General features: G+C 39.2%; 1 protein-coding gene across 2 annotated transcripts in view; it reads right to left on the reverse strand.

Annotated features, from left to right (window-relative positions):
- Positions 1-296: 296 nt before the first annotated feature.
- Positions 297-15,774, reverse strand: part of MAP7D3 (MAP7 domain containing 3) — a 30,512-nt gene continuing 15,034 nt past the window's right edge. For both annotated transcript variants that reach the window (XM_012655483.1, XM_012655481.1), the window contains exons 8-19: positions 15,177-15,302; positions 12,025-12,659; positions 10,964-11,091; positions 10,534-10,742; positions 8,789-8,924; positions 7,426-7,573; positions 6,365-6,469; positions 5,296-5,349; positions 3,892-3,994; positions 2,574-2,757; positions 1,194-1,459; positions 297-605 (exon numbers count right to left, since the gene is read on the reverse strand). In XM_012655483.1, the coding sequence (XP_012510937.1) occupies positions 598-605; positions 1,194-1,459; positions 2,574-2,757; positions 3,892-3,994; positions 5,296-5,349; positions 6,365-6,469; positions 7,426-7,573; positions 8,789-8,924; positions 10,534-10,742; positions 10,964-11,091; positions 12,025-12,659; positions 15,177-15,302 (2,102 nt within the window). In that variant the 3' untranslated portion in view covers positions 297-597. The remainder of the gene's footprint in view (positions 606-1,193; positions 1,460-2,573; positions 2,758-3,891; positions 3,995-5,295; positions 5,350-6,364; positions 6,470-7,425; positions 7,574-8,788; positions 8,925-10,533; positions 10,743-10,963; positions 11,092-12,024; positions 12,660-15,176; positions 15,303-15,774) is intronic.

Genomic DNA, 15,774 nt, shown 5'->3' on the forward strand with positions numbered 1-15,774 from the left:
TGACGGCAGAGTTAAAAACATACATATATAATGGTAAAGTACAATTTACTATATTTTACAACCTTCATTATTGTATATTAGAAGAAAATCTGACATAACTCTTGTGAGCAATCCTGAGTCCCTTATGTTCTCTACGACATCGAATGTGAGTTTTTAGTCGTTCAAATTAATGTCATTGGTAAACAGAAAAAACATTGTTTTAAGATTTCAAATATATACTGAAAGAGAATTAGTCCTTCAATAAGATTCTTTTAGAAACTTGACAGTTATCATTTTAGGAAAGCATCCTTGATGCACACTCACTCCAGCACACACGTTGGTAGGAAAACACAAGAACGAGAGACAATGGTGATTTTTCAAGGAAAACAAAAATGGATGTTTACTCAGAACTCTTGTGAGGACATAAGAGAACAAGATATATAAACATCTTCTGAGATATATGTCAAGGTGACCTTCTGATGTTTTCCTTTTTTTTTTTTTTTGATGGTCATTTCCTTTGCCAGGTTCAAGTTGGAAGCAGGAAAATTTTGGAAGATGGACCTGGGGGTTGAGCTATCCAGAGTGGAAGGTGTGTTAATCTCCCAGGCTGCAGAAAGGTTACTCATCTGGAACAGAAGGAAAAAGAAAAGAAAGACTAGTAAAGAAGATACTGGTCTCATGGCAACATGGCCCTGGCCTTCCTTTGGGCACACCCAGGACGCTGGGTAGCCCCCCTGGATTTGCTGATACACTGGTGTTCTTATAAATGTCCCCCACTTCCCTGACTCCCAAGTGGGCCCAAGTTATCTGTCTTAATTTCAAAGAGAGCTTCTCAAGGAAAGAAAAACAAAGGCCTTTTGGTTTTGCAAACACTGAGACTAATTCCAAAGGCCTCTCTAACCCTCTGCCCTAAAGGAACATCTACATGTTTGTCAAGCAGCTGGCGGATACAGAGCTCAGAAGAATCTGAGTTTTAAAAAATATATATTTTTTACAGCTGGGAGGAAATGTGGGAGATGAAACTTAGAATCATCTACTCTCTCGAAACTAACTTAACGGAAGACTCTTCCACATCATTCCTGTAGACCCACCATTGTCTTCTCCTTCTCTTCCAAAGTCACACAGTACAAAGAGTGCCTTGGGACCACCAGAAGCAGGGGAAAGTTCAAGGTCAACTGCCTTTCAAGCAAAGGGGAGATGGGATGAGGCCTTACCCGAATCAGGAGAAACAGGTTTGCTTCTTCTCTTGTCATCTAAAGGTGTCTGGGGACTTTGGCAAAATGTCATGGAATCCTTCAGATTGTGTTTGTGGTCATCAGGAGGGATATGTGATACAGATGTTTCTGGGTGACTTCTGATGTCCGTCATCTTGTCACAGATCCACTCCTGCTTTGAATTCAAACTCAGGGAGGATCTTATGGTGTTGGATCCGTTTACTTTTCCGGTTTTTGCTGTACGTCTGGTTCTTTTGGTGGATGGTCTGGAAAGAGATATTTTGGTTAGAATCCTGATTATTCCTAAACCAAGGCTCAGTGTCGAAGGAAGCCCTATATTTTTTTTGTTTTTTTGAGACAGCGTCTCTATTGCCTAGGCTGGAGTGCAGTGGTGTTGTCATAGCTCACAGCAACCTCAAACTCCTGGGCTCAAGCGATCCTCCTACCTCAGCCTCCTGAGTAACTGGGACTACAGATGTGTGCCACCAAACCTGGCTTAGGAAGGTATATCCTTTAATTCGCTTCTAAGAAATGTTTTGGAAGTAAATAAACGTTCAGAATCACAGAACAGGAAGGCTGAAAGAAACCCGGGAGATCACAGAACACGCTGGTTTCAAATTATATTCTAGAAAGGCCTAGGGTACCACTGAAGCACCAGGGCTATGAGTAGCTAAGCACAGAGGGCTCCAGGAACCCTGTCCCTCCCTCAAGGTGGTCAAGGAAACAGCCAGTAAGCTGTAGTTAGAGAACTGGTGCAGGTTTTCTACGTCCAGTGCTCTTTCCACATTATCACTGTGCCTCCTAGCAGACTCCTATTTCCATGGGCCTTGTTTCCAGACTCCTGTTTGCAGGTTAATGTCTTTTCAGGCAATTGCCAAATAGTGTGCCTTTCCAAGAATCTCTTCCTGCTCTCCTGACCTAACTTCTGACCCCATTTCCCCATATGTAAAATGAGGATATTACTAGCAAACTCAGAGTTGCAATGAGAATTAAAACAGGCAGTATAAAATGCCTGGTATACAGCAGTCACTCAATAAATGTCCCCTTCTCTGATTTGATGACACAACATTAACTAGTGTGAACAAAGGCAGTTTGGAGTCAGATGTGACTGGGTTTGAATTTGGGTTCTGCTCTTTAGTAGTGTCATGTTAGGCAAATAAAGCCCCTAAGCCTCTCTGCACCTCAGTTTCCTTGTCTGCAAAATGGGGATGATGATCCTTACCTAGCAAAGCTGTCGTGGGGATGAGTTTGTTTCTGTTAAGTGTTTAACATAGTGTTTGGTACAAAATAAGAGCTTAAACAATAATATCATTTAGCATTCTAAGAATGCTAATCATAATCCCATGAAATTTATTTAGATAATTTCACCGAGTGACTCACCTTGAACCTTTTATCTGTGTCAAAGGGTCTTTCATGCTTTTTTGTTTGAAGGTTTTCAAATCGCCATTAAAATATGTTTTCGACTCTTTACGAACCTGGCCAGTGGTGGCTTCTAGAAACACCAGCTTGTGTGACATTTTCTTGGCTTTGAGTTTGGTAGGTGAATTTCTGCCATTTTGCATGGCTAGGAAAAAAAGAAAGAACAAAATTAAAACTGGAGTTTCAACGACAAATTCAAGAAATAGTGAAGGCTGTGATCCTGATGGGATGGCAGGGGCTGGGAGGGTGGGGACGCCTGCCTAAAGGCAGGAAGAGTCAGGCAGCAGTACTCCAGGGAGGCAGGCCTGGCAGCCTCTGAGCTGCTTCACCTTCCTTAGTCAGGGCCCAGGCCACTGCCCAACATGCTCACTCGTCCTGCCCTCAAAGCACCAAGGAGCTACCTTGAAGGAACTTGTCCTCTTTCCCTTGCTAGGTAAGAATGATAGGCCAGAGGCAGGGCTGCCCCAGCTTCTCATGCCTCCCCCGGATCACCCACTTAGCCAATTCCACCTCTGAGTTTGGTCTCACCTCCAATGCTACCTCCTATCTTCAGCTTTCCTCGATGCCCACAGGCAGACCAAGGGGCATAGCAATAGGAGATTGCTATGTTCTCGTTGTATTTTGACCAAACCGCTTTTAACCCAATTATCTTGTGTCAGTATCATCTGCTCATATGTCTGTCTTCTCACTTGCTATGGCTATGGCTATGGCTCCTTGGCTGCATGCCCACCACCTAGTAGAGGATCTGACTTACCTGATCAACATCTGCTTGCACGATAAATATGGACAGATAGTATTTTCTGCAATGCCAATTACTACGACTATAAAGTGGTTCCTACTCATAAGGGAGTCAATGACACAATTTTAATTTTTCTTACGGAGGTGGAAAGTGGAATTCCACCTGTGGTCAATCACAGATGCCTTCTGAGTTCCTGAACTATGAAATGCCAGCAATCCTCACATTCAACTGAGAAAGAGCTGCCACCTATAGTCTATTAGCATGACCGTTAAAGTAGTAGCAGCAGCAGTTGGTATTTATTGAGTGTTTACTACATGTCAGGCACCATGCTTAGCATTACCCAGGTTTATCTCATTGAAATCTCATGTCCACCCCAGAAGGATATTAGCTTCCCCTTTTTCAGATGGGAAAACTGAGCACAGAGAGGTTAAGTGACCTGCCCAAAGCCAAGCAGCTCAGAACTAGAGAAGCCCCTGGATATGAACCTAGGGAGTTTAGCTCCTAAAGGCTAACTAACAAAAACATCAGGAGCAAGCGAACCTGATGGAAACATTTCATCAAGAGAGTCCTCATCACTTTCAGACTCATCCTCGTCGTCAGCTTCATCCTCCTCGTATGTGTCATTGCCAGATGTTTGTGCAGCCTATGATTAAAAAAGAAAATATGATCATATCTAATATTTAATCACCCTGGCTTTAAATTTCAAAGAAGTCAGATTTCAAAGCTGGATTGATAACTAACTTTCATCATTTCAATTCAAAGGTGAAAAATCAAACCTCTTTAACTGGCTCCAAGAATTGACAGGGGACAGGGACAGGTGGCCCTAGTTGCCATCTTTCAGCTGAGGAAAGATACTCAAGAATACTCCCTGAGCAGGAGCCAAGGGACTAGAAAGTTGGGTTGGCCTTCATCTTCTGCCTGCCGGGAATCCTCACTAAGGCAGGGCGGGGCTGATCAGTGAATACCTAAAAAGTTTTCGGCTGCTGCTTGAGGTAAAACTTCCCAGGCCCATGAGTTGAATGAACTTTGAGATGGTGACTCCCTGCACTTTTTAGAAATGACATTTCTATTCTAAATTCTCATGCTACTTCATGATATGAGTGACTATAACTGGGCAATTATAAAAAGGCAAAAAGTCTTATAGCATAGAATGTACAAAGCACTGACTCTAGGGAAAAAAAGGCCTTAAACGCATGTGCTCCAGCAAAAGACATGATGTTGGAGTACACACATACTTATGAAACAGAACCCAAAAGCACTCACCATAAAGGGAAAAAATGATTAAATTTGCATCTCATTAAAATAAACTTCTAGTTCATCAAAAGATACTAAGAGAGTGTGAGGCAAACTACAGCATGCCAGGAGAAACCTGCAATACATATATCCAAAGGACTCCTACCCAGAGTAGGTAACAACTACAAATCAGTAAGAAAAAGACAGGTGACAAAATAGGAAAATGGGCAAATGGCTTGAAAAGGTATTTCACCAAAGTGAATCTCCAAATGGCCAGTAAGCATAGAAAAGGTGCCTGACTTCATTAGTCATCGGAAAATACTGATAAATTCAACGTTAAAACGAGGAGCTTCTATCTAGCAGAAGACAACATTAAGAAAAGACAAGCCATAAACTGGGAGAAGGTATCTGCAACACATAATCTAAAAAGCAGCAGTATCTAGAACATTTAAAGAATTATAAATAAGTAAGAAAAAGACAAATTGACCCCAAAGTTTTGTGATTAGCAAAAGACCTAAAGAAGCACTTCACACAGAGAAAACATGAAAGCTAAGTAAAGGTAAGAAAACATGCTCAACCTTTTTAATAATTAGGGAAATACAAATGTGATACTTCATCTCATTACTACCAGACTGGCAAAAGTGAAAAAGTTGGCAAGAATGTGAAGCAGCAGGAATTCTTATACACTGCTGGTAGGAGTACGGAGACTACCTTTGAGGCATTCACATCTGTCTTTCTCGTCCGCTTCATAATTTCCTCAATTCTCTATTTAAAGGAAAATAAAAATTCAAACATGAAAACAGATTAAAAACCAAACAGTGGTCCTGAAGGAGTTGATTATCTCCAGGTCACAGAGGTGGACAATGGCAGGACTGCTCCCAAACCATAGATTTAACCAACAAAAGGCCTGCGGTGGCAGTTGGGTTCCCTCTTCCGAACCCAGTTTCAGCTATAAAATGCCTTGAATGGTGACAGTTTTACTTGTTATCATAACACAAACATCCAAATGATAACATCTCACTCCTAATTTTGCGTACGTGGAAATTCATTACTTACACTAAGCACATAATACTGCAAACCAATTAGCGCTTATAATATGATTTTAGTCTTAATAGACCATTCCTGAAGCCTATGTTAATGAAAATAATATACCTCGACGATGCCACACTGTTAGAGATTTTTTTTACTAAAGAAAGAAGACAGACAGCAGAGGAGGAATGTGTTCTAGGGAGGGATTAAGAACTCTCTCCTCTGTGTACATTTCTTTCCCTGGAGGTGAGGAGAGCTGCAGCTCCCTGGCTGCCTTGGGGTGACCGATCTACTAACAGAGGCCTTAAAGCTCCCAGATGAGCTCACGTGTGTCCCCACCTTACACACAGCCTGTGCCTTGGCCTCTCCGAGAGGCTTGCACTCTGCTCCTTCCCATGCAGTTGCGGCAATTTCAATCCCAGTTTTGAAGAAACTCTAACTTCCACCAAACTCCACCACGATAGGAGTGATTCTGTTCAAATAAGCTTTGTTTCCGGAGGTTTGATATACTGAGGCATTGCTGTAATGACCACCAAGGATCCATGAGGGAGAGGTATGTATGGTCACTAAGAGGAAAGCTTTCTATGTAGGAGAGGTCAGATCCTTAGATAAGGAAGAAGTATGTACAGCGGGAAAACAAGCAGGGGCTAGCATGTACCTGATTTGTGATTTCCAAAAACCTGTGCTGATATCATATACCCAACATTGTTTTAAACAAAGAATCAAATCCCCCAAAACAGAGAGCAAGTACCTTTTTTCTTTCTAATCTTTCTTGTAAATTTTGTAACATAATTCTCTCGTGTTCCTTCTTGCGTTTGTCAGCTTCCTCTTGAGCCTTTATTTTGGTGTCCCCTTTCTAGGAAATTTGTATAAAAGTATCATTAAATCTCAATATATCTGAGTTACATCAGAGAACACTAGTTTAAAAACTTAAATGGTAAAATATTATCTAGCATAACAAAAGGTAACTTTTTGATTGAGGGTTCCTATACATATGAAATTCATAGTTTATCAGTTTTCAAAGCACTAGTTAGAAAGGACAAAAAACTAGGCTAAATGTTATCTTGAGGATTCAGGACCTCGCGTATCATTATGAACATCAGACCACCTTAAAGTATATAAGTGATTGTGGAGTTCCCTTAATATTGCAACAGGAGCCAAAAGTCTTACATTTCTCACAAGTACTGGGAGGATTCTTAAAGGTACCTTCCTGAGGAATGCAAGGGAATACAATCATTTATGGACATGTAACCAATTCTGATAAATGATACACTAAAACTGGGAATATAAATTGGGCTACAGTAATAATTCAAACTGAGTATAGTCTGAGCTTGGTTTGGGAATTTACCTGGTGATTTGAATTTAGACAAGTGAGACATTCTTCTTTGTTAATTTAATGATTTTAAACGTTCAGAGGTATTCATAATGTTTTATCTTCTCATCTGTCGGGCTGTGTGTGTGTGGTGCAATTATGAGTGCTATGTATGGTAGCACAGAATGCAAGATGAGGAAAACTGACCCGAGATGTTTAATTTGTGCAAGCAATTTAGATTTCAAACTAAAGAACTATTAATCTACAATTTGCTGCTTTCTGCTTCTGTCACTTGGAAAACATTCTGGGATTTTCTGAGGGTGTCTGAGAATGACCTGCAGTGGTATTAGGTAATAGGGAGCCTGCAATATAAAAATACAGCCAGAGAATGCTGTATCTGCCCATCACCTTTCTCAGAGACACAAAATTTTTTGCTTTGGGTTCCAACTGAACTTTATGATCTGGTTCTCATCCCCTGATAAAGTGTCACGCCAGCAAACCTGTAGCAGTACTTCTTGGTCTTCTTGATCCTGACATCCTTTCTTCTTTTTAGTATCCTTTTGTCCTTGCTCATCTTCGAGTTTTGAGAACTCTTCGACTTGGCCTTCAACTGCTTTCTCCGCCACATCTTTCATTTCTCTAATGACACTGAGAGTATTTAAATAACTCTTAGTACTTATCTTGCTTTCTACCATATTCAGCTTGCAATATTGAGTTTTCATAGTGAAACTGCTTGTGTACAGTAATACAATTTATATTTATATTTATACCAGATTCACTACACTTTCTGTGTTGTTATCACACAGGATTTACAATTCCACCCTTTTCAAACTGAGGAAACTAGCCCTTAGGAGTAGAAAAAGATTTCTACCAAAGTAGTGGACTAGTTTGCATTTAAAAAACATACTCATGCACACATATGAGATAATCAGCCCTTAACTATTTTAGGCCTTATTGACATGTACTCACACTCAATCTCATGTGGGGGTGACGGGGTAATTTAAAGGAGGGTCTGGTGGTTCCCCAGTATTTAGTGCTTTCAAATGCTAAATTAGCTGTTTACATGAAGCAATGAATAATATTCTTTAAGTTATAGGGTTTTTGCTATTCGCAATATCCCCTTCTCCTTTCTCCCATACCCATATAAAGTATATGGAAAGTATGTGATTATATTTCAAAGAACACTTAATACTTAAAAGCAAAGTCAATACTGTTGCTATTCCTTGCAGCCAGTGGACAGAGGTTTACATTATAGGGCCCAACATAAAATGGGCCGCAAGATGGAGGAGGAAGAAACCTTTTGCTCAAGTTCAAATGCACACAACTGTACATGAGATTTGTTCCCCACAGGAAATCCTTCTGGCAAAGACTCACTGGCCTGACGCAGGTGTCACAAAGATCATTGGAAACCATCCAAAGTTAAACATGAATAAGTATAATTTCTAGTTTTACAAATCCTCAAGTTATAAGGTTTTTATAAAGAAAGGGACTGACACCAGTGAACACAAACAAATGCTGTTATGTGATCACTCTGGTGCTATAGCTAATAGATTGGACCCTGGACATGATTTTTATGCATTCTCCTAGCAAACCTTAATGGTACGTGATGTATGGAGTCTAAAAAGGACTGCACTACTCATCCACATACCAGGGTCCTCTCTGCTCAGCCATTTACAGGGGCTTGAAATGCTTCCTATATATACTTTCTTTACTTGTTTAGATGGCACTAAGGAATTTCTGATCCTCACTGAAGAAAAAGTCAGTTGCTTTTTGAGAATTTATAACTTGAGGGTAAAATTTTGACTTTCAAAATTTGGGCCCCAGGCAAGATTTATGGTATAGGACAGATGACTTTGTACTGACCTTGGCTCCATTTCTTGCTGGAGTCTTTCTTCTTCTTCTTTTTCTCTCTGTTCCCGAACAAGGCGGCGTCTTTCCGCCAAAATTTTTGTTGCCTCCTCGGCATTCATAGTCCCTGGTGTGCTTTTATTACCAGACTCTAGTTTAAATAAATGTGTATAACATTTAGTTTAGGGAACTTATTGTCTCTCAGTCCAACAAAGTGCAATGCAATCCAAAACATTAAAAAACCAAATGATACGTTTGTAGGCCAAAACTTGTAAATCACAAGCAAACTATAGGTGATTATGTAACAGATTTTGTTCTAATTGTCCCCCTAACAATAGAAGTAGCATTTTGTTTCTTTTTAACAACTACTTGTTCCAAAATAAAACAATGTACTTTTCTTTTGTTTTTAGCTGTTTTGAGATAACTGCATCAATTGACTCTAAGGGAAAAGAGTAAGATATACTGAATATAGAGGAAGATAAGATTACACTCGGTCCGAATGAAGGGTACAAGTATCTTAGATACTCAACTAAACAAAAAAACATCTGGCATACATTTTGAGATTTGTGCATCACTTTTGCTACATAATTTCTGCTTAGCTAAACTTTGATAATAGTATGTACATTTGGTTGATCATAAAGTGGCTAAATAGATAACAAAAAAACCAAGACTATGAGCAAAATGACTATGTGGATGCATATTATAATATTTTATTCTATGTAACTAATTTATTTTAAATAAATCACATATGAAAATGAGAATTTTAAGACATATCAGGAATGAATAATTAATAATAAAAAGGTGGTTTCTATAACAAAGAATTTACATTGGAATTCCTTAAAAAAGCAACTTCCAAGGTACTAAGAATGTGACACATAATAAAAAAGAAAAGAATGCATGTGGCAGGCAAAATAACAATATGGCACTTTCAGGAGTACTGCGCAAACCAAGGCATACTACTTTATGGCATGGAAATGGACCTAAACCTCCTGAGGAAAATCTGCTCATCCACGAATGGTTAGATGTGCTCTCTCCAAGAACTACTTAATATCAGAGCTCTAAGGGACTGCAGGAAAGACCTAGACTAACCCTCTCATCCAACCTGTTTTTTTTTTTTTTTTTTTTTTTTTTGAGACAGAGTCTCACTTTGTTGCCCGGGCTAGAGTGAGTGCTGTGGCGTCAGCCTAGCTCACAGCAATCTCAGACTCCTGGGCTCAAGCAATCCTACTGCCACAGCCTCCCAAGTAGCTGGGACTACAGGCACGCACCACCATGCCCGGCTAATTTTTTTTCTATATATTTTTAGCTGTTCAATTAATTTCTTTCTATTTTTGGTAGAGACGGGGTCTTGCTCTTGCTCAGGCTGGTTTCGAACTCCTGAGCTCAAACAATCCGCCTGCCTCGGCCTCCCAGAGTGCTAGGATTACAGGCGTGAGCCACCGCGCCCGGCCCCAACCTGTACTTTTAACATTGGTTTCAAAAATGAATTTTCCAAAACAAAGGGGTAGGGAAGAAGCTCTGGCAAGGACAAGCAAACAGAGGAGATACAGTCCAATGTACCCATGACTGGTTAAATTTTCTATCTTAAAAGAAAGATCACTCCCTAAAGTTCTCTCAATTGGGGAATAAAATGAAATTGACCATTCCCAAACTACCTTAAGATTTTCTGTGTTGCTAAAATAAGCTTCTTACTGAAAGAACTTATCTTCAGGCACAGCAAAAAAAAAAAAACCAACAAAACACAACAAAAAATAACTTACCTTCATAGATTATATGTCTTTGGCTTGAAGGTTCACATTTGTTAGTGGTTTTAGAAACTGCCTCTCTCCTTTTTTTGACGGTACCCAATGTATTTTGCACAATTGGGGTACACTGAACAGGTATTATTTTATTGGAAAGAGAAGCCTGTGGTGATTGTTTTGAAACTACTGGTGAAGGTGACGGGGGTCGGTTCTTTTGGATTTGCCTGCTGAGAAAAAGTAATACATGTGTGCTCATTAATTTTTAATGCACAATTTCATGAAATATAATGTATTGACATTATGAGATAATATTATAATCTGGGATTTTCTTCTGAAAAGTAAATCCATTTTTAAAGTTTTTTTTTTTGTATTGTTTCATTCATGAAACACTGACATGGAATTAGTCCTATATAACGCCCATCAGGAACAGTGCAAACAAGCTACTTACTTAGTGCTAATAGGAGAAGGTGGACGATACCCGCTTGCAGGAGACGATGACCATTTATAACATGGTATGTACGATGATGGGCACTTCTTGGTAATAGAGTTTGAGGTCTGTTTGTCCATTTCTGATTTCTGAACAGATCAATGCAATAAGATAAGAAATTACTAGCAATTCTTTTATGGCAGTTGGGCTTTCAAGAGAAAAACTGAATAAAATACAATTATAGTTCCTTAAAACCCAATTTTCTTTTAGTGCATGAGAATTCGGTACAGAGGTATTTTCTTCCAGACTAACAATTCACATTACACAATTCAAGTAGATCACAGAAACAATTAATTTAAAAGAATCTTTTAGGCTGGGCGTGGTAGCTCATGCCTGTAATCCTAGCACTCTGGGAGGCCGAGGCAGGTGGATCATTTCAGCTCAGGAGTTTAAGACCAGCCTGAGCAAGAGCAAGACCCTATCTCTACTAAAAATAGAAAGAAATTAGCTGAACAACTAAAAATACATAGAAAAATTTAGCCGGGCATGGTGGCGCATGCCTGTAGTCCCAGCTACTCAGGAGGCTGAGGCAGAAGGATTACTTGAACCCAGGAGTTTGAGGTTGCTGTGAGCTAGACTGACGCCACGGCACTCTACTCCAGGCAACAGAGTGAGACTCTGTCTCATTAAAAAAAAAAAAAAAAAAAAAAAAAGAATCTTTTACTTCAAAACCTAACTCCATTTCTAAATCCTAATTAAGGGTTTAGAACATTTTTCAAAAAAAAATTTTCTTCAGAGTTTAGAAACATATTTCACATAAACTTATATTTTCTCCCTCTACTAAAACTAATATTCTAGCTTTGAGGGGAAAGTGGGTACAATGAACATCAGAGAATCTTAAATTCTTAGTTTAAGTGAGTTATCCTATGAATTTTATGGCAGAATACTATTAATAAGAAATTGGTTATGTTGTGAAATCTGACCTATCATGATCTATACAACAAAATATCCATATTTTAATATTTTACATTAGCAAATTTGTCAATGAAAGGCACTCGACAAACCTGCAGAGTGTCTCTCACCTTCGCCTTGGGAGATGCTTCCATGCTAATCTCAGGGGATGCCTTGGGGGGTGCTTCCACGCTTGCCTCAGGAGGTGCTTCCACCATAACCTCAGGGTTTACTTCTATCATCACCTCAGGGGATGCTTCCGTGCTCTCCTCTGGGGGCACTTCCAGGCTTACCTCCGGGGATGTGTCCACGCTCACCTCAAGGGACTCATCTGTACTCACCACTGGGGACACATTCACGCTCACCAAGGGGGATGAGTCCTCGCTCATCTCGGGGGAGGAGTGCATGCTCGCCTTGGGGGTCACTTCCACGCTCGCTTCAGGGGGCGCTTCCACATTCGCCTCAGGGGATGCTTCCACACCCACCTCAGGGGGCGCTTCCACTTTGGCCTTAGGGGATGCTTCCATGCTTGCCTTGGTGGGTGCTTCTGTGCTTGCCCTGGGGAATGCTTCCACATTCACCTTGGGGGGTACTGCCACACTTGCCTTGAGGGGTATCTCTACTTTCTCCTGGGGAGCCATTTCTAATTTTGTTTGAGGAGGCATTTTCACTGTTGACTTGGGAAATGTGATAGTAGTCTTCAATTCGTCACTACTATAGCTACGAGAGGGCACATTTATATGCTGGAATATGTGATTGTTGATGGCTGTAAGTGAATGAGGACAGAGTAAAATTCCATAAGTTAGAAATTTGATAAGACAAAGATACATTATATATACAGTATAACAACAGGAACAGAGAAAACAGACTGTTTATTAGGAAAGTACAGGGATTAAACACAACACAGGAAATGTTTAGTGAAATGGATCACAGACACAGACAGAACCATCACAGAGTAAGTACTTCAAAAGCAACACCAACAAGAGAGTTGCTGTGAAAGCAATTGTCTATTACAGATAAAAATAAGATGCTTCTCCAAGGGTGATGTTTGCAATTTCTATTTTAACCATACTATATTTCAGAATGATTTTCACAGAAAATTACAAGATCTTCAACCCTTTTTAAAAGCAATCTAAACATCTTCACCAGGGCTAAAGATCTTACTTTTACAGGTGATTGTGTAAGATACTCTATACTTGATTGTTTTAGAATAGAATGTAAGAAAGTATTTTCTCACCCATACTAAAAACTCTAAGACATTAACCAGAGTGGATTAGATCTCCAAGGTCCCTTCCAGGTTTACCAATCTATTTTACCCATGAAATGGACAAAAATGATAATACTTGGTGTCAGCTAAGATGGAGGAAAATGATAACATCAATGTTTGGAACTAGGCAACCTCATACACTGCTGGTAGGAGTGTAGATTTGTATATTTTCCCTGCGAAGCATAAAAAGTACATACACTTTGTTCTAACAATTCCATTTCTAGGTTTATCCTTAGGAAAAAATCATATAAATACATAAAAAAAAAAAAGTTGCTAGGCTAGGCGTGGTGGCTCACGCCTGTAATCCTAGCGCTCTGGGAGGCCGTGGCAGGTGGATCATTTGAGCTCAGGAGTTTGAGACCAGCCTGAGCAAGAGCGAGACCCCATCTCTACTAAAAATAGAAAGAAATTGGCCAAACAACTAAAAAATAGAAAAAAAAATTAGCCGGGCATGGTGGCGCATGCCTGTAGTCCCAGCTACCTGGGAGGCGAGGCTGAGGCAGTAGGATTGCTTGAGCCCAGGACTTTGAGGTTGCTGTGAGCTAGGCTGACGCCACGGCACTCTAGCCCAGGCAAGAGAGTGAGACTCTGTCTCAAAAAAAGAAAAAAAGTTTCGAATTATTGTATTGTTTATAATATTGAAACAATTGAAAATATAATCTGCAATTTCCACAGGAAATTTGGACTATATGAAGGCAGTCATTAAGAGTAGTAATATGCAGTTTTTGGACATAGAAAATGGTTTTTATTGAATTTAAATAAAAGCAGGTTATCTCACTTTTGTGAAAAAATATATAAATGCAAGGAAAAATATTAAGTTACCAGTGAGTGTTAGGATAGTATGGGATTACATTTAAGAAATTGTTCTACATTATTTATTGCTTATATAATAAGGTAAACGTTTTTTAAAAAGGTATCTAGATGGTAGTGGCTTTCTTAAGAACTGGTAAATTTATCTGCCACCTCGTCTTTAAGTATGGATTGCAAATTTTCACATGATTTCATCAAATAATTAAAATAGAACAAATTACCAAAGATTGATTAAATATGAATGAAAGTTTTGACTAAATTAAATGTTATCTTTTAGTCCCTCATTTTTGGTGGAGAAAGCATTTTATCTACGTATCTGCATGTACCTAAATAGTCACATTATTTAAAACCAATAGTTTGTGCTACAGAAAGCACAGAAAGTATGATAAGTAGATTTGTATTACCTACAGAAATTTAAGACAAAATATTAAGTTTTTTGGATGGTGGTAATGGAAATATTTTACCATAGGTTAGGGGAAGGGATACTGGCAGAAAATAACCTGACACACATATAACTACTGGGCATTAAAAAAGTCAGGAATTAGAACTAAAAGAAGGTTGCATTACAAGAAAATCAGTGATAACATTTGATTTATTTTACCAAGCAGATGAATACTGACAGAAAAAAAAGCAAAGGGAGTGGGATATATTCTAGGAAGGAAAAAGTAGAAGGGAAAAAAAGAGAAAAAAATGATGGAACGATGCATTCTAGGTTTCCATCATGGGGCGGGGATCTTGCTACCCACAGGCCTGTCTAACGCTACATGTAAACCATAAATGAGAATGTCCACATAACCCTGAAGATTTGTTTTATTTTACTAACAACCTTTATGTCCCTAATTAGAAGCTGAAGGGTGGCTCAATGTTATTCCTCCATATTTTAGGAAAAAAGGAGGGTAGAATAGGAAACTTTCTTCCTTAATATTAGTAAAGTTTTCCTATACTTTAAAAATCTATAGAGCTTTAAAACTTAATAACCACCACCAAAGTTAGTTGTCCTAAAAATAACCTATTACCCAGATAACTACCCATGCTAGAAGTCATAAGATAAATATGCAACATCAAATGCTTGGTAAAATCACTAATTTGGAAACTACTGATTCAAATTTATTTGAGGCCTAAATGCAACAGATTAAGTAATAGAGCCTATTTTTAAGTACAAACACACTACCACCACCTTCAGGCTTTCCACCATATGCCTGTTACCTGGAATATTTTTTCCAGGGATGGATAATGAAGCAGCACTTTTGCTTCTGGCTAATGACGCTTTTGTTGGGATGAGCAGGCGACTGATTAAATTATTCTCTTGGGAACCGATATACGAGCGATGAGCTAAATGATGAGAACAAATCAAAAGGATTCAATTTGGGATCTCACAAATAAATGCAAAGCAAGAAAGAGCAATGTGAGCTGCTATAAACAGTAACTTTCCCAGAAACACAAAATAGGATTGAACACTGTCATGTGACCAAACTGCCCTGTCAGGGAAGAGATTACCTGAATAAAGGGGGAAAGACCACATCGTACGTACCACAATAACTCTAAGGAAGGAATCTAGGTAACATATTTAATAGAATCATTCCCGACCATATGGAGTCTCTATGGAGGAAAATCACAAGTGGAAAAAAAAAGTTGCACACAAAAAAACAACTTCTACAGAATTCCTATAGATATATGCCACTGACAATCATAAGGGTCAGGTCCATTGCCAAAAGCTCCAAGGGGCTGACTAAAATCTTTTGTTAAAAGTGAATTTTGGCCGGGCGCGGTGGCTCACACCTGTAATCCTAGCACTCTGGGAGGC

This window comes from Propithecus coquereli, unplaced genomic scaffold, assembly GCF_000956105.1.
Source record: "Propithecus coquereli isolate 6110/MARCELLA unplaced genomic scaffold, Pcoq_1.0 Scaffold478, whole genome shotgun sequence".
Lineage (NCBI taxonomy): Eukaryota > Metazoa > Chordata > Mammalia > Primates > Indriidae > Propithecus > Propithecus coquereli.